The 20160-nt window shown below is 37.0% G+C and overlaps 1 protein-coding gene across 1 annotated transcript; it reads left to right on the forward strand.

Annotated features, from left to right (window-relative positions):
• Nucleotides 1–912: 912 nt before the first annotated feature.
• On the forward strand, nt 913–20128 carry LOC139974889 (transmembrane 9 superfamily member 2-like). Its single transcript, XM_071982405.1, has 15 exons — nt 913–1306; nt 2155–2222; nt 2870–3094; nt 3826–3976; nt 4796–4932; nt 7141–7294; nt 8015–8094; nt 9202–9307; nt 9533–9665; nt 10610–10729; nt 11065–11282; nt 12736–12887; nt 13580–13691; nt 14431–14602; nt 15278–20128. Exons 1-15 carry the CDS (start codon nt 1130–1132, stop codon nt 15343–15345), a joined length of 2073 nt encoding a protein of 690 aa, XP_071838506.1. The 5' UTR covers nt 913–1129; the 3' UTR covers nt 15346–20128.
• Nucleotides 20129–20160: the final 32 nt, after the last annotated feature.

Consider the following 20160-nt stretch of genomic DNA (forward strand, 5'->3'; position numbering starts at 1 on the left):
AGAACCTGGGCACGAAAACCAAACTACCAAACGACTGATCGCTCTCAACCCCAGTCCCCTTGCATCGGGACTGTGACTGTGTGGTCATCGTCGGGTGTGCATCACCATTCCCCCTCGAAAGGGAACAGATACTACACATGATCTTAGCCAAAAGGCGAATATTTAGTGCTATCCACCAAGGAGCCGATGTAATCATACATTTCCCGTCCAGTTCGAAAGAAGCCTTAGGTAAAACGTTATGATTCTGAGTCGAAAACCTAGTCCCGTCCTGAATATTAGGCTAAACTCATTTTCTGCCTACAATTTTCTGCAAGCTTATACTTAAAAAAGTTCTTATCCGTTGGTGCACTTTTTAATACTGACTAAGACACAAGTGTCAAAGGATTATGCCTAAATTTTACTAAACTATAGCTCAGGGTCCTGACAGGGAACGTGGGGGAGGTCTTGGCTGGGGGTGGGGGTGTGGGGGGGGGGTGATCAGAGCCGCATATAGACGCGACTCTGAAAATGGCCAGTGTCGTGTGACCAGCGATATGATTTCTAATTTTGTAGACTCCACCTTTTAAACATCATACTTCGCGATGATATTTCTAAAAGAGAAAACCTGAATATATCGAATGGTTCTCTGATTCATTTTTAGGACTTTGTTATAATAAACTTGAATTATCATGCATTTTAAAGTCGATTTGAATACATATTACTACATGAAGCCTAGAGAAAAATGGAACTTTTTAGGAGTTTGATGTATTCTTTTGGAACATCTACTTATGGTGGTATGTTTGACTGCTTACACAATTCTCGTAGCTTACCACCGCGAACATTTTATTGCGATAACGCTTAAATACGCGTCATGATTGCAGTCACTCTGTATTAGCGCTGCCTGTTGACTGTTGGTGGGGTGGGCATTTTCAGTGGCATCAATGCTTTGCAATCAGTGTGATGCGTTCTTCGCATAAAATCATACACGTAGTAACTGAACTTTAAGTGCTGCCAGCGTGGACTATCTGCTACACCTCTGTGAACTGATCCTTGAGGTTCGGAAACAATTACTACGTCTGAGCTACATTTTCTTCGCTTAATCTCACTATATTATATATACCATATCTTTTACACAATTAGGGGGAAGACGATGAAGGTTTCGTCCTTAGAGATGCCTTTTTTGGGGAAAATATTTACAAGTCTTACGTTCAGTCTGGTTTTTATCAGTTGTGTGCAGGCCATGTATCTACCAGGCCTTGCACCCGTGAGCTTTTGCAAAGACGACACCATTAGACAAAAACTAGCAGATTCAGACGAAACTTGCAAGGTTAGTGTTCTTTTTATTGTTTTAATTTCTTTCTTTCTGAAAGATTACCGTTCAATCACTGCATGTAACATCTCAGCATTGTAGACCCTTGTTGTGGACTAGTGTAAAGGCTGCAGCTACCCTACTGAAGTCTATGTAACTGTAAGTACTGTAAGTGTAAGGCTAGCCAGCGACTTAGGCTACATACTTTTAACGTTCAGTATACATATTTAATACTAGTATTACTAGGCGTAGCGAAGCCCTTCTGTTATTTGCTAGCCCAGGTCACTTTAAAGTAGCGCAACATAATTTTACTAGCCTACACAGGTCTACATTTTCAACATAGCTCTGTAGCTGTTGAGTACAGGTAGCTCTGTATTTCTAATCTGCTGATAGTCCTTCACCTGAGTTCTATCAAGCTTCATAGCTTCAGTCGGCAAAGCTTTGCTAGTCCTAAAATGTATGATATTGCCTAAGCAAGAACAGACATGGAAAAAAACTCAGAAAAATACAAAAATGGCTGGCAAAATGTCACCACTTGAATTCATGAATTTGTTTTCATGTAAAGGAATTATTAGCTTAACTCTTGGGACTTAAGTGTCCCTCCTGATCCTTTTTTCTATTAAACTAAACTAACTCCTGACAGTGACAAGTGATGTTATCAAACTTCCCTTAATTACAGGGAAAAGTTGATTCTTGCCATTAACTTGAAATACTTCGACTGTTTATAGCAGGATTGTCAGAATTAAGTACTAATAGTCAGTGCCTCATGTTCATGTGTTATAGTTTGTGAGGAGTGGTAGAGGCAAAAAATGAGAAGACTTTTGCTTTCATTATAAACCCTTTTATTTCTGTGTGTCTCTTTTCAGACTGAAGTTGATATTTTTGTCAATAGGCTTGATTCACTGGAAAATGTTCTTCCCTATGAATATGACAGGTAAGGTTACTTTTGGCAGCCAGTGAAGTTCACAACATAATGTCTCTTTCAATTGTGTGTACATACTGGAATATATAATGTTTTGGTTGTTTTTTGTTATAACTTCATAGGGATATGACTAACCAGTATAGTCAGAGGAATTGACAATAGACATTTTATGAATCCGACTCATTTGTTTTACACACATTAACCTCTGAAACATGGAAACATCAGTTTTGTATTCTGAAACACCAACATCAAATATTTCACCCATTTTGTGGAATTATACAGAAAACTTCAACTCATGCACAAAGTAAGGGACAATTTTCCTTCCTTGGAAAAGGCTATCTCCTGCATTGTTCTAATATATAATTCTCCCTATTTCTGAAGGAATCTGGAAGAAATTCATAGCTGATAGATAGAATTAAACTACTGGACAATATCTTGGAGATAATGTCCTCACTGCTTTGCTTCAAAATACCATACCTGTCTTCTATTTAGTTTGTGGCCTTTGTTTAGTATTAATTCAGATCTTGCAATTGATCACAGTTAATCACCATATGAGTTTTGTTCTTGTTGTCACCAAGTGAAGTCCTACAGTAGATATGGACGCTTGACTTGTGGAAGAAATTATTATTTTTTTTTTCATTTTAAATTTTTCAAACCAGGTATGATTTTTGCCAAGCAGGAGATGAGGATCAGTCTCCAGCTGAAAATCTTGGCCAGGTTGTCTTTGGAGAACGTATCAGACCATCGCCATATAAGTTCACATTCATGAAGGATGAGACTTGTGCCCGTGTCTGCACTAAGAGTTACGATCTAGATAATACCGATGACAAAAAGAAAGTAAATCTGTTGAAGAAAGGAGTGCTCTTTAACTATCAGCACCACTGGTAAGCAATAATTGTAAAATTTTGTTTCTGATACAAAATTGAGTCATAGCTTACAGTAGGTTCACCATGAATGTAGTTTTCACTGGCCTGTGATCACATTCCTTGGTGACTTACAGAGAACATTGTGAAATACTGTACTTGATCTCCTTTGATGAATAATATGGCATGTTTAATTCTTTTTATGTGACAAATGTTGTACAAGGAGAGCAAGCTAGGTCATCACATAAAATATCTTTCATGAAGTACTTCTCCATGCAGCTAGGTCAAATAGTCCAATTATTGCTACCTTTTTATTGGGAGGGGGGGGGGTTCATGGTAAGCAGCTCTGTCATATAGGTTAATGATATTGATGTGGGATGATTTTGATTTAAACTATAAGTTGTAAATATCTTGAGTACTACAAATGCAAGACTATGAAAAAAAACTCATCTGTACTTATTGGTGTTACCACATGGCAAATATTCTTGGACACTTTTTAATATTTTGACGAGGAAGTGTTACTAGTTGATGGGGGATGGTGGCTGTGATAGGTACACCATGTACAGTATGTTTGAGCTGAAGAAACATTTTAAAGACAACGATAAAGACACCGATACTCCTACTCATACTCTGTTGTTTGATTCTGAGGTCCAGTAACTCAGTTGGCTGAGTAAATGTCAACATAGTGTGCATTCGTAGTCAAGAATATGGCACAACATTGCATGTTTTTGTATACTCTGGTAAATTTCCAGGATCATCGACAACATGCCTGTTACTTGGTGTTATGATGTGCAGACAGAGTATCCTGATCAAGAAGTTTCCCAGCAGTACTGCTCGCCAGGGTTTCCTGTTGGGTGCTTTGTTGATGGCGAAGGCCATCGTAAAGATGCTTGTGTCATTGATGTAAGTCACAAAGGGTCACGCTTCTCAAGGAGTGTTTGATTGGTTAATAATTTGGGTCCAGCTTCTTGCCAATCTAGCTGTCCGATAGTGTAATGAAAGTTAGACATTTACGATTGCTTACAGGTACAAGAAATTTTACAAGAGGACACTTTGTGTGACCCTCAGATTCCACCGTCTTTGCCTTGGGCATGTTCTTAGTAGCAAATCAAATGGAGGGGGGGGGGGGAAGGGCATGAGAATAAATCATAACTGAAATAAATTAAAGGCAATAATACTTTACTGGATGCCATATATTTGTAATTTACTTGCTGCTTACAAGAGTGGTTGTTCATGTTCTATGGATTTGTGTTAGAGGGATGATATTTTTTTAAAGGTCTTGTCTGATCATCAGAGGTAACTAACATTTGATTGAAACTTGACAAAGAATGCCAATGTTGCACATTTATATACAAATAAGCAGTTTCCAATAAAAGACTTGTTCAATTACTAATTATACAAACTCTAGAAACTAATGTGGTTTACATTATACATATTAGGTTCAAGTCTGAAACCTTGTTAAAAATAGTAAAACTGGCATGAACCTCATACTTATGTATATTATGTGGATCCAAATAACAATTGTTTTTGTGGATGTCAGAGGTCAGTAGAAGTCACAGAAAACCTTGTGCAATGGATAATTTTACCAAGAATGGATCAAACATGATCTTTAGATGATACCAAGTAGATACTTGGTTTCTTTTAATGTTAGTTGAGTTAGTTGAATTCAATACCCATATATCCTTGTTATTGACTATACACCTATGACTGTCTCCCATTCAGCAACGTTACGGAGTAAAGAGCAGCTATTACATCTTTAACCATGTGAACATTGAAATTGAATATCATCCCGTTGTTAAAGAGGCCGGCAAAGACTGGGAGGTCGCCAGGCTCGTTCGGGCCAGAATTACACCATTCAGGTAAGACTGTCAGATCCTATATCGTTGCATTCTGGGTAAAATTTAGTATTTGTAGTTTGCATAGCAGTTGAGAGGTCTATGAGAACTAGTTTCGGTTCTGTACTCACAAATGGGCCTAGGTAAAATATAACAAATTTTGAATGCACATCTTTCTTAAATGTGTAAGTCTTGTAACTGGATCTCCTTCTAACAGGTGCTGGGTGATTGGTTGTGACTTATTTCACAGGGAAGTAGGCTTGTCAGTCAACAGAATAACAAGGTTGTCAAACAAGATAGTAACATAGAAATGCTGCTGGGCACCACTGTGGTTACGTCTCAAAATACACAAACCCAAAGTATTTTCAATGTATAAAGTTACAACAAATGGAATCAAGGGGTCTTGGAATCCTACTAAGTGCAAGTAGATCACAAAACTATTCCTTCATGCAGTGAAAGATGTTTTTATTTGGCAATATGCATCAATTAGAAATAAAACCAATTTGTGAGACAAACCTTTCAGAATCAAGTGGAATCTGTTATGTTTCATTATGCAGTAATGTTATTAGTGAAAAAAAGTTTGCGTCCCAGGGGCGCAAGCCCCCGAAAAAGTTTGCGTCCCGTAAAAAAGCTTGCGTCCCAATCAAAACCAATTACGTTTATTGTATGATCTACTGTTACTAATACTAGTGTAGTATCACAGCCTATACTTTGTGAAAGTTATACACAATATAGGGCAGAAATGCTCAGGGCCTTAACTTTTCTATTTTTCAGGGGCGGCCGGGGGCGCCCCTCCTTTCAGCCACCCTGCCGTTTCAATCCATTTTTACCCCCAGTCCCCCCCTCCATCCGTCCTTCTACTTCCCTACTCGCCAACTCCGGAGTAGATCAGTGCTTTGACCTTGCAGCGATTCCAACAAACAACTCTTCAAAAATCCCAGTACCTTCAGTGTGCATATCTCTGGCTAAATTCCACAGTTCACTGTACTACTGCATGTACATGCCTGTTCGAGCTTCATTTTCAAATACACATGCGCAAATCCTTAAAATCTGATCCAACATTTATCCTGGCTCTTTGCAAGCAATCATCTATACAAAAATTACTGTTGGTCTATGTGAATAGTTTTTTAGGCAATGTAGATTTAAAAAAAAATCAGTTCAATGTTCTAAAGTACAGTAGTTTACTGTTTACACACGAATGTTGCGCCAAAATAACATTTACTGAAGCACATGGTTAATTGGACTGCAAAATTTTTTGCAACAGAAACTACTGATGGTAAGAATGCACATTTTACATTAGCAACTATTAATACAGAGAGAAGAAACATACTGTGAGCTGAAATATCCTGTTCAGGATCAGAGATGTTAGCTTCCCACAAAATTCATAGATTGTCTCCACTCATTAACATTTTCTGATCAAAACAGTGATTCAAATATGACGAAGCCTCTTCGTTGTCAAAAGGTATACGTACAGTACTGTATGTGACAAGGCGTAACGTTATGATATTGGAGTGCACACACATGATAGCCTGTACCGCTAAAAATTTCAATATCTCTATGCAGGGGAAAGTAAGTTGCAAGTAATTGTTGTTTAATAACATACTCCGTGTTCACTGAGCACTACAGGTGCAAGAATTTTCACAGACAATGGATGGGGACTTATAACCAATCAAATCACGCAAATTTTGGAAAAGCATCATTGTCTATTTTTAGCATGAAAATCTCCGTAATGGGGTGTTGTTAACCCTGTACCTTGCGGTTGATTGTTATGATATATTTATTTTCAAACAAATTCAATGATCTGTTGGAGTAGGAGAACTTTTGCTTCTTGTAGGAAGAAGTTGTGGTTTTTGAAAAGAAATAATGTTCATTCCAAAATGTTTTTTTGACAGTTTTGTTATGTTTTCGTTGACCTAGTTGTGAGTGTGTACTTGGGGCTTGTTTCTCAAAAAAAAGTTTGCGTCAGCGGGACGCAAACAATTTGAAGATTTTGTGTCCCTGGCCAAAACATTGCGTCCCGGACGCAGAATCCTGCGTTCGTAACAATGCTGATTATGTAACATTTAATTGCTGTTATATTATAAGAGGGTCTCTTACCTTCTTCATTTGCTAACATACTTTGATGAATAATCAAGTTTATTATGTTACTTGCTACATTTGTTCACCAAATTTATGCTCAAAGCTGCAATTTGAGAATAATATTGTTTGATTTCTGTGTTTGTTTTTTCACAGTGTTGTTCAAGATATGGAAGCAGATGGTAAAGTTAAGGGCTGTGGTATTGCTCAGGACAGCAAAATTGGTGGTGGCATCTCTTTCCCTGCACAAGGTGCTGAACCACAGATTAAAAAAGTAGAAATTACCTATACATACAACATTACTTGGAAGGTTAGTGTAAAGTTACATTTGATTTAATGTAAGTTAAGCTGGCAGTGTTTACCCAAATTGAGCAGTATTCGGTTATTAGTATACAAGTATTACATGAGATGGTATTGTAATTTGTTAACTGAAAAGAGACTGGTTGTACTTGACATCAGAACTTCTCTCACCCTAATATACATGTTAACAGTAACATCAGTCTATTTAATGGTATATTGTGACTGAAGTAAGTTGCTGGGTATTGGAAGAACAAATCAAATCTCGAGCAAAGGGCAGGATATTGAGTTTGTACTTTCGACTAATAGTGTAGAATATCTTTTTTCTTCGTAACATACTTTAAGATTACTTTTCCTCTTACTGTTTCTTCTGACCCTTGTAGCAAGCTAATTGAGAACTCCTGCATTACAGTGTGTCTGCTCTTGTTTGGTTGTAGCAGAAGATAAATTGTATTGGATCCTCAAGTAGATGGTATAGAGTCAGGGCACAATCCCAGCTTGAATTTAATAGGTCCATGTAGAGGTAGTGACAGCTGAGCATTATTTTGGCATATTTAACTGTCATTGTGTTGGTGTGTATTGATTTAATCCATGAAAAACACAAAAGCCACAATCAGCAGCATATTAACTTTGGTCCTCTTTTTGACATCTGCCACGCACTGTCTTTTTTTCTATGTACATCAGAAGCTCTTCAAAACTTATGTTAACATTTTTTTCTGCTGCCTCTTTGCAGGAAAATAAAGATACTTTTTGGGCTTCTCGATGGGACTATGTTCTTGAGTCCATGCCTCACACAAGAATACAGTGGTTCAGGTAACAATGCTGTATATATGACAATATTGTACCTAAATACTGTATGGTCAATAATTGGTTTATTTAAAGCAGCTTCTGGGTGTTAAAATTCTACAGCTACCTGAGCTGTTTCTAACAGTCCTTTCATTTAAAATACTAACTTAATTGAAAGAAGTAGCCTTTTTGCTTCAATTGTTAACTGTCATTTAAGATCAAGCTGTAAGCAGGATATCTCAGAGTGACTTGTATTCAATATATCTCAACATGAGTATCTTGTAAGCAGGGTATCTCAACGTGAGTACCTTGTAAGCAGGATATCTCAACGTGAGTACCTTGTAAGCAGGATATCTCAACGTGAGTATCTTGTAAGCAGGATATCTCAACATGAGTACCATTGAAGCAGGATATCTCAATGTGAGTACCTTGTAAGCAGGATATCTCAATGTGATTGTCTTGTAAGCAGAATATCTCAACATGAGTACCTTGTATTCAGGATATCTCAACATGAGTATCTTGTAAGCAGGATATCTCAGCGTGAGTACCTTGTTTTCAGGATATCTCAACGTGAGTACCTTGTAAGCAGGATATCTCAACGTGAGTGCCTTGTAAGCTGGATATGTCAAGAAGTAAAACTGATATGTAATATGTGGATGTCCCAAATTGAGTAGATAAACTCTATTGCTTTTAGTGTATGTCAAAGGCCAGCAGAAGTCAATGCCTGTAAATCTTGTGAAAACGACATCTGAGAAATGGAAACTTGGATGGATTTCTTAGTAAAGCATGTAGCTCAATATTACTGAGATAAATCCTGTTACTTTAAGTGTAGGTCAAAGGTCAAGCTGAAAGTCAAGAAAAGCAAGATATTGCAAGAAGGGAAATTGAGATGAACTGTTCAGGTCGATAGGGACTTAAGTTTTGGAAACTTTGTAAACATGGTAACTCAAGATAAAAATCTCTTGAAAATTGCTTCATAAAATGTTCATCTCATTGCTTAACCCAAGCCTCCACTGAAGCATTTCTGTTGGGTGGAGGCACTTCCCATATCTGCCCGTAACTAGAATTACTTATCATTGATAAGTACATTTTTTTCTGTACCTTTTCTTACACTTTGTTGTCTTCCATCAACAGTATCACAAACTCTCTGGTGATTGTTGTGTTTCTTACTGGTATGGTAGCCATGATTTTGATGCGCACCCTTCACAAGGACATTGCTCGCTACAATGAAATGGACTCGGTAAGTTCTTGCCTGCAGGTCAATTTCTGATATGGTGAAAAGCTCAAGGATGAACTTTTTTTTGCCAATTCAGGGAAATTCACCATGTCTGTTACAATATTGGTACCTTTAGTAACTCTTATGCCTCAACAGTGGTCATGCAGTTTTCTTTAATAATTGAATCTAAGAAGGACCCGTTCAACATACAATTCCTACAATTAATTTCTTCTTCATTTTAATCTTTAGGAAGAAGCTCAAGAGGAATTCGGCTGGAAACTTGTCCATGGGGATGTTTTCCGTCCTCCCAGGAAAGGAATGCTGCTATCTGTGCTCCTGGGTACTGGCTCACAGATCATTGTTATGACCTTCATCACTCTATGTGAGTATTATGTATATACAAGGGAGTAGGGAAGATGAGGAAAAGGAGGGGAGGAGGGGAGGAAGGCAAAACCAAAGCAGGAAGGGGTAGAGAGGGTTGAGGGAGGGAGAGCAATAGGAGAAGGAAGGGTGGAGATGGTGGTTAGTGGATGAAAGCCATGGCAACTATCCACCATTTATTAAGCAGAACTTAACTTCTCTTCTTCAGAATGTAAACTTCACTTGCATCTTTTCTTTGCTCCAGATTTTCAGCTAATGCATTACATAATGTACAATGGTCATTGAATAGGAATTTCCTCAGTTCTGTTTACACATTGATATATATATATATATATATATATATATATATATATATATATATATATATTTAAATAAATATACATATATATATAAATATATATATTTATTAATATATATTAATAGATATTAATACATATATAGCACTGTATCCAAATTACACTAGCTTTAGCTTTAGTGTGTAGTTACACTATTATCAGTCTTTTGCTGTTTGCAGTAATTTGTTTAAGACATCTATTGCCTTCAAGGTCTCTTTACTTTTAGTGGTCCACAGTCTTGGTATTATTTTGTAGGCTAGTAGCGCTATTGACAAACTAAGGTTTGACTAATCTTTAAGATAATGCCATAAAGTGGAGGTGTACTACTTTCTCCAGTCATCAAAGCCAAACTTTCAAATGGGTGAATTGGCAAGCATATTTTTCTAAGCCTGTTTGAATTTACATACTAGTGTTTGATATATCGATTAACTCTCCTTCACCGTTTTGTTTTACATCTTACCTGCTGACTTGATACCGTTTATAGTGATTGTTTTAGTGTCTGTATATTATTTTCACATGTATATTTCATATGCATTACCTGTGTTACCTGTATAATTATCCGAGAATACTGTTTTAAATTAGCTGCGTTCTGTCCATCTTCTACCTGCAGTGTTCGCTTGCATCGGATTCCTCTCCCCAGCTAATCGCGGTTCCTTGATGACTGCTTCTCTCTTCATCTATGTCTTCCTTGGGTTCTTAGCTGGCTACGTAGCTGCAAGGATGTACAAGAGTAAGCAAGCTCATTTCATGCAGACTCTGTTCCATAAACCCCCTAACCAGTAAACCCCCCCTGGCACCCTGCCTGGCTGATCACAAACCAACTCAATTTGAGAACGTCATTATGTGGAAAATTGTTGAAAGTCAGGCAGTGTGCATTTACTACCACTTATGAAAAGTGTGCCAGTTTTTTAAGTTTTGTCAGGAAAACTGAACATAATGGACTGGCAGTCAATTGTTATTCATGATTAAAAGTGTCTTAACAATTGTAACCAATCACAGAAAAACACAATAGAGAAATATGTAAAAGTAAAATTTATACTTTGAATGCTTTGTTTCCCTTCACAGCGTTTGGAGGAGAACGTTGGAAGTCCAACGTACTGCTGACAAGTTTCCTGATCCCTGGAATAGTCTTCGGCATCTTCTTTGGCCTCAACCTCATACTTTGGGGAGAGGGCAGTTCAGCTGCCATCCCCTTCTCTACCCTGATTGCTCTATTGGCCCTCTGGTTCTGTATCTCCACCCCTCTTATTTTCATCGGATCATACTTTGGTTTCAGGCAAAGAGTGAGTATTATCATTAATGAAATAAAGGGAAAGGAAACAAATCAGTTTTAATTACCAGCCACTGAAAACATGTAATATTATCTAAAGTAAGGGGACCATATGTTTCTCCTACAAACACTGATGTAGATAATTGACCATCTCATGTGAACATCATGGGGTAGTATGTACTAAAGGCATCTCAGTATAGTAACATGTTGTAAGGATTGTCATATACCCAGGTTTATGTAAAACATCCTCCAGAAACAAGCACATTGACTCAATATATATTTATTTGAGCCCTTTTTAACAATATCAGGAATAGTAATGATCTGTGGACAGTCATTGAAAAGTTGGGAACTGTCCCTGGAATCAAAGTTGGGGACTGTCCCAGAATCAAAGACATCTGGTCACATTAATCTAAAGCATATGAGCAAATTGTCAAGAAAATGACACATTTATGGCCTGCAACTTTATCATATTTGACAATGGCCCTGTCTTACTGCTTGGTGTGTAGATAATGATATATCTGAAACCTTTTGCTTAGTTTATATTTGAGAATGGCCCTGTCTTACTGCTTGGTGTGTAGATAATGATACATCTGAAACCTTTTGCTTAGTTTATATTTGAGAATGGCCCTGTCTTACTGCTTGGTGTGTAGATAATGATATATCTGAGACCTTTTGCTTAGTTTATATTTGAGAATGGCCCTGTCTTACTGCTTGGTGTGTAGATAATGATATATCTGAGACCTTTTGCTTAGTTTATATTTGAGAATGGCCCTGTCTTACTGCTTGGTGTGTAGATAATGATATATCTGAAACCTTTTGCTTAGTTTATATTTGAGAATGGCCCTGTCTTACTGCTTGGTGTGTAGATAATGATATATCTGAGACCTTTTGCTTAGTTTATATTTGAGAATGGCCCTGTCTTACTGCTTGGTGTGTAGATAATGATATATCTGAAACCTTTTGCTTAGTTTATATTTGAGAATGGCCCTGTCTTACTGCTTGGTGTGTAGATAATGATATATGTGATACCTTTTGCTAAGATTTGGGAGATACCAGTGTTCCAAAGTTGTGTTAACAGGCCACCATATTGTAATATGTGATGTTATAGTGCCTACCGGGTGAAACCTTTTAGTTGCCCTCTTTTCTTCTTGTCATGTCGTAGTATTTTATTATTTTTCTATCATTGTTGGACAACCGTCTCTATTAGTTATCTATTACTGTTATCTATTACAGAGAATAAGTGTAATGAAAAATAAAGAAGATCATTGACATTTCAGGGATATATGTGAATGCGACTCATTGTTGATTATTTATTTAGAATTGCCCGAGTCTTCTGTACAAAGGAACGATGAAACATAAGAGTTGTCATTGTCCTTTACAGGTGGTTCTTATACCTCTGTACACAAATAAATCAACAAATAATCACTGTGCCCAGAATCATATAATCCTCTTCTTTTAACTCATAGCCCATCGAGTTCCCAGTCCGCACCAACCAGATCCCTCGTCAGATCCCAGAGCAGACATTCTACACCATGCCAATCCCGGGTATCATCATGGGAGGTATACTCCCATTTGGCTGCATTTTCATTCAGCTGTTCTTTATCCTGAATAGCATTTGGTGAGCCATTTATTGTCTTCCTCACAACATCTGTCATGCCCCCTTGCCGAAAGACAAAAGGAATCTATGTGATCGCAATGTTTACAATGCAAAGTAGATAGTCACATATTTGTGTACATATTTGTTTTGCTATTACTGTATCTGATCACTACTGATTTGAAAAAGGTGTTGGGGTCCCCGAATTTTTAGAATTGTTTCCAATAATTGATTGCTTGCTGCTTTGAATTCCTTTGGTTAATAAATCCAGGGCTCTAGTGGCATAGTAGTCTATTTTTAGTTATGGTAAGTTGACAAATATTGGTGACCCAATGCAAAAGCCTACTTTTAACTTAAAACATCAAGTTGTTACTGTATTGTGATGTCATATCAACTAAACAATAAACTCTATCATTCCTTAAAAGCAGATTAAGAGGATCCTGGGGCACATATTGTCTAACGTGAGTCAGTTTATACTCTGTAAATGTGCTTTTAGCATGATGTATGAGTATGTGGTGGGATCCTTTAGAGTTTGGACAACCAACTCTCACTTGCGGACAACCTGCAAACTGGAAGTGGCATATTTTCATTAGAGCAATATCTACATTTCAACTTTCTTCAAAGTCAACTCTACATACAAAACCCCCGATTTTGTTTTTGTAAGTGATCATTGACATGTTGGTTTATTGATGAAGCTCTGTGTTGATTGCTTGCAGGTCCCATCAGTTTTATTATATGTTTGGTTTCTTGGCGGTCGTCGCTCTTATACTCGTCATCACCTGCTCCGAGGCTACAATCCTCCTCTGTTATTTCCATCTTTGTACCGAGGTAAGTTTGGAGGCAACAAGCTCCTGAAGGTAGCTGATTTCACTCTTCCCCTGTGATCAAACACATAGTTAGCTCCAGTAACTAGGGCATGATCCATAACAATGTTATGAAATCATCCTTTTGGCCTCTAAGGATGAAGCAAAGAAAAACTGTCTCATCAGAATGCCAAAAACAGTGTCCTATTTTGTGCTCATGTATATGTGTGTGCTCATGTACATGTGTGTGCTCATATACATGTGTGTGCTTATGTACATGTGTGTGCTCATGTACATGTGTGTGCTCATGTACATGTGTGTGCTCATGTACATGTGTGTGCTCATGTACATGTGTGTGCTCATGTACATGTGTGTGCTCATGTACATGTGTGTGCTCATGTACATGTGTGTGCTCATGTACATGTGTGTGCTCATGTACATGTGTGTGCTCATATACATGTGTGTGCTCATGTACATGTGTGTGCTCATGTACATGTGTGTGCTCATATACATGTGTGTGCTCATGTACATGTGTGTGCTCATATACATGTGTGTGCTCATGTACATGTGTGTGCTCATGTACATGTGTGTGCTCATATACATGTGTGTGCTCATGTACATGTGTGTGCTCATATACATGTGTGTGGTGGAACTTGAGAAAATCAAACATCAAGTCGCTTATAACAGAGCAGTGTTGTTGTACACAAAACGTACTTTGTAATCCTGTAGTACTCTAAAAGTTTTGAACATGTTTCCTCATGCAGGACTATCAATGGTGGTGGCGCTCTTTCCTGACCAGTGGCTTCACAGCTTTCTATTTCCTGGTCTATTGCCTCCACTACTCGTGGTCTCGTTTGGAACTGACTGGACTGGCAAGCCGCGTTCTATACTTCGGATACACTTTCATCATGGTCATGATTTTCTTCCTCTTCTGTGGTAAGTAGTCAAGCAAAAACATAACCGAACCGAAATTGAAATCCCATTTCTGATACCATGTTTCAGAGTGGGATGTACACAACACTTGTATTTCATTTTACATTTGTGTCCTACTTTCAACATGCATATAGCCAATGATAAGTAGCTAGAAACTGACTGAAGAAATTAAATACATTTTTGAAAGATGAGAGATACCATTAGCTACAAAGTGGCCTCAAAAAAATACAAATATGTGACTAAGATGGAATGATGCAATTTTGTTCAACAATATCAGCTGTTAAATAGGAGAGGTGCAGCAGCTGCAAATCTCCCACAGAATGGCTGAATCAATAATAAACCATTGAGTAGTGCCTTCTGTTTGAAACTGCTGTGCATAAAAGATTGTCGTATGCAGCCTGGTTGCAGTGATGCTGCAGACCCCTCAGCATCTGACTTTTGACGTGATTTTTGATGCCAGAATCAATTAGTTAGCTTCATTGTGTACAAAAATGACATTTCATACATATCTATGTGCATTTTTAATTTGTGAGCCATTTTCTTGCTAAGTGAGTGTTTGTACATATTTTTTGAATGAATTTATTGGCTCCTGTCCATAATTGAGTGGTGTTAACCTCTCCCTGTAATTCTCAAAGTGCAATTTTCTTGATGTACTGCTGTATTGTCTTGCTTCTGCAGGTACCGTTGGTTTCTTCTCCTGTTTCTGGTTCGTGATGAAGATCTATTCTGTGATCAAAGTGGATTGATTTGGCAACGGTTTGGAGGAAAAGATAGCCATGATTTATGGAGGTATGACACATCCTGCCCAAAAATCTCAAGCAGGAAGTGAGATATAAAAAAAAACTGACTTGTAAAATAAAACAAATAAAGCAAATTAACATCCTCAGATCAGAAGGAGTCCAGCTTGGTGACAACCATTACTCAATGTAAACCAGCCAGTTGTGTTGTTGCAGGAAACTCCCTGAAGTTTGTAAGAGGAAGAAGTAACAGAATAAAATACAAGTAAATTCCAACAATAATAATAATAATAATAATAATGGGCTGCTCTACTGAAAGTAAAAGAGAAAGAATGGAATTTATTTGGTGTACTTAATAGTAAAGAAAGATGCTAACTATGTAAATGCAGCAATATGTTCATTTTATTGGAAGTTCTTTGTTTCGACAGCTAATGGGGGGGGGGGGGTAGGGGGATAAAAGGTGTGTGTTTGGGTGGAGAAGTGATCCCTGTAATAATATGTCTGTGATGGCTATGCTAGGTGTAATAAACCTTGAAGGACGTTCAACTGATGGTATGCCATCATGCGTTGTTGCAGAGTTTGTTATCATTACCAGCTAACCTGTCCGTTAGTGAGACCAGGTGGAACCTCTCCGAGTTCTTACACCGTCATCTAATAATGCTGAACTTTATATTTTACAAGTCAGTTTATGGCTTAATTGTTGACACCACTGAGATCTATTGCAAAGACTAACATGACCCACTTGAACCGTAGAACCACTTGTTGACCACGACAGTGTCACGTTTTGACATTCTATGAAACAGCAATTCCACAAATAAGATGCTGGCGTTAATCTTAAGATACTGACAGAGTCTACATCTGGGCTTATCCCCTTTGTCATGTAAGAAAGTTTGTGATTTTCTACCCATTTGGAGAAAAAATTGCTGAAAGTTTTGTCAAATAGTTTCTTCATTAATGTACAGAAGGTTTCAGTGTATAAACTCCATCATACCTCCATGGGGATATGTTGGCAGTAAGTTGCTATGGTTACTTGCTGGGCATGATAGTTTTTGGATGAGATATCGGTGTGTCTTTGGTTGACAGAGCTTAATTTGTTTTTTTCCTTCTGAGGATCGTGGCAGTCCACAACAGATTTTAGGACATATTTTTATGTTAAATATTCCACATAATGTTTCTGTCGTAGTGAAACGTTCTGTTTTTTGTTTTGTTTTATAAATTATTTTTTGCTATGTTATCTCATTCTTTTTCTTGTTGCTTTCTTTTATAAGTCACGTGAGGATTGTCACTGATTAGGCACCATTAGTATACTAGCAGGTCTGTATGATAGATGCTATACTAGCAGGTCTGTATGATAGAAGAAGAACAAGCAGAGATGTGTTAATGTTTCAACTGGTTTCCATGGAGATATTTTCCTCAGTTCTAGGAAATATATCTCCTATGTCACAATTTACACTGGAATGCATACGTCCTCTAGTTCTTCTTTTTGAAGTGCCTTTTGAGAAATCGTCTTTTCTTTGCTTTTTTTGTACCAAAAAAACATGGATTAAAAAGAATACTACAAGAGGTAAAGGTAACATGTTATTTTAAGTAAAAGAATGGTAAGAGCATTATTTAGTAGGATTAAAGATCTAAAGTTATTTCTTGTTTGTCAATGTTTCAAGAGAATTTTACTAAACTGATAAACTGATGTTTCCTAGTGAAATGTTGCTACCTGAAGTAGTTAACAAAGTATGATAGCATTCCAGACTCTTTCAGTGGCTGGTTGGCCTCATGGCACCTGCTGGTCCACAGTTTATAATATGTTTAATTAGTTTGCTCCTGATAAGGATTATCTTCCTGATTATTATATGCCTGACAAGATAAAATGCCTGCTGTTTGGCATAATTTGTAATTTACTAGAAGATTATAGGTAAATGTCACTTTTCACTAGATGGGTTGAAAATTGGTGTCATGTGTGGTGCATCCAGTCATCTCAACATTTTATTGTCAATTAGCATTTGCAGTGGATGGCAACTGGCAAAAGATACAACTTGAGGGAAGTTATACTGTATCCAACAACTATTCTAATGGAACATACTTTTTCAGTTTTGTTATTCTTTCAAACTGGGTGATTTTATCTAGCAGTTTACAGTATTCCCACTACATGCCTATGTAGAAAGCTTCAATGAAAACCCATCCACTTGCAGTTATCGTGAGCCTATAGAACTAAATATCATTGTGAGGAGGAGACTCATTATATTGTTCTTGAGAATTTCTGTCAGCAGTTTAGCTAAGCCTTTTTGTCAATTTCACCAATTGACTGTTGGTTACATTTCCCATAGAAAAAGAAAATTGTTGTAACCACGTTGCTAAGAAATTCAGTCATGTAAGAAGTGCAATCCCCTTCAAATAGAATTGTTGTGCTTGGTTGTATTTGCACAGCAGGAGATCATATGTGGCAATGATGACCACTTGGATATTGGTCACTATACAAGAATTTGAGAATTGTTACTTACAGAAATGCAATGTGTGTCTCCAAGATATCAAAAGTATTTTGTTTAGTGACTTGTATGAATGTGGAAGCAGAAGGCGTGGTGAGGAGGGATTTCATGGTTTTATCCGTCAATTAATTGGATATAATGAATAGCAAAGTTTAATTGTGCAAGAGGTCCTCTTCACTGGAAATTGATATCAACTCCTCTGTGGGCTGCTGAGAGCCTGAAATAAGTTTTAACAATTTGTAAGAAACATCACAAGAAAAAGTTTGGATCAGATTTTGTAAAGCATTTGTCTACACAGTTGTTATTTTGCTGTTCTTTGATATACAAAAGCAAGTCTTTCTTACATGTTTTTTTTTTTTTTTCTCATGTTGTTTTATCTATGTACATTATTCCTAAAGGTGTCAGTAGCTGAAGTCATTTATCTGTAATGGTAGTACCAGGTGCATGTCCTCGGTTACAACTTCCTGGTTATGTTATCCTGCGTATGTATAAAGTTATGTACAGTTTCTAATATGTATGCTAAAGTAATCAAACGGGGGCTATTTTTAATTATTTTCGGGACATAGCAAGTATATTCCAGAACAACTTCACATTAAACATATAATGATTGAAGAGGAAACACGCCAGGGAAGAAAATAATTCAATCCTTAACACATAATATTTACTCAGTTTGTCTAGCACTGAACAATGCCAATGCTGGAAAACCACCTCTGGTTTGTTTCATTTAACATAAGAAATATACTAATCAATCTAAAAGAATCTTCTGGTAGCAAACAATATGAAACTTATATTGAGCAAAATATTCCACACTGCTAGTTGAACACTCCATCTCAGTATCTTACCCTAATAGTTGATTTGAATGCAACATAGTTTGACTGGCTAAACCTTCAACTACTCCAGGAAGTTGGATAACAGTAGGGGGCTTGTGATGTCATCTGGGCATATGCACTTCAAGCTTTACTATTATTATCTTGTGTATTTATCCTTGAAACTCGATACAATTTGAAATGTTTGCTTAGCTGTCAAAGTTCTCTGTATTCATGAAAATACAACTTTCATAGAAATATTCCTTTGTGGATAAATGAATGACCAATAGGAAAGAAAATAAAAAGACATATTCAGCTGAATTCCCTGATGACAGCATCCATTCTGCTATTGTCAGATGCATTTACAAAATATTACATAATTTGAAAAATAAACATATCTTTGAAATACAAAATGCTTTGAGAATGTGGTTTATGCCTTCAGATTCAGTCATCTTTCAGCAATTTTGCTAAGCGATCAAGTTTAAGTCACCAGAATATCGTTTTAATACATCTGTAACTTTTCTTTCTTTCTTTTCAAAGGCAAAAATACTTGTTAAAGAGTTTAATTGTATATCCTTAGTTAAATGATAAATATGTGAAAGTTCTATTAACATGTGCAGTTTGTATCTTTTTGATGAATTATTCTCTCTTTTTGTCCCACCCTCACCCCAAACCCTTTTTTTTTTATTAAACCCTAACAAGTTTATAATGGGCATAACAGTGCCATTATTAGGCATAAGCTTTTCCCATATGTACAGCATTAATTTAATGATTAATTGGTGGAAGTGCATGTAACCTTTGGGGGAGGGGGAGGGATCATACCTGTGATAAACCCCAAATTTGTTTATCTTTTATACAGATCAATGTGAAAGGCAACATTCATTAGATCCTAAAGTTAGGTTGCATTTGTGTTCCCACCACCATCCCTCCCCCCATCCCGGCCTTTTGTTTATCATTAATAGCAGGAAGTAATTATGAGAAAATAAAACTGAAGGTGACATGCTTCTTTGTAAATTTGTCTGATTTGGACCACACAGAATTGAATGAAAACACAGATGGTGCAGAAGGTTCATGAAAGGACGTTAAATTTGTGAGATTTAGCTGTCAGTATGAGGAATGGTTACTGCTATTTAGTGTTCCAATGAAGTGGAGACATGACAAGTTTACAATTTGTTCTACTCTTCACAAAGGTTTGTTACTTTGCCATTTCTGGAAGCAAAGAAATTTGACAGTCTGTATAAATTTGCTGCATCTAGTGACAGTTATCTGTGGTCACCAATCTTTTGGAAAATGTTTTTGTTTGCCTAGTTGTTATACTTGGCTAACTGTTTCTTCCCTTTTTTTGTTGCTGTTTCTTTTCTATTTTTAATTCTAAGTTACATAGTTAAGGAGATATGATAATTACAGGGATTATAATGTCGCTGTCAAGAGTTAATCTACCCAATAGGAAGTTGGTAAATATGGTGATTGGAATAATAGCATAACAATAAAAATGCTGTCTCTGAAGTTTGGTCAGTTCTGTTTTTTTTTGTGTGTGG

The sequence above is a fragment of the Apostichopus japonicus genome, chromosome 10 (assembly GCF_037975245.1).
Source record: "Apostichopus japonicus isolate 1M-3 chromosome 10, ASM3797524v1, whole genome shotgun sequence".
NCBI classification, from domain to species: Eukaryota; Metazoa; Echinodermata; class Holothuroidea; order Aspidochirotida; family Stichopodidae; genus Apostichopus; species Apostichopus japonicus.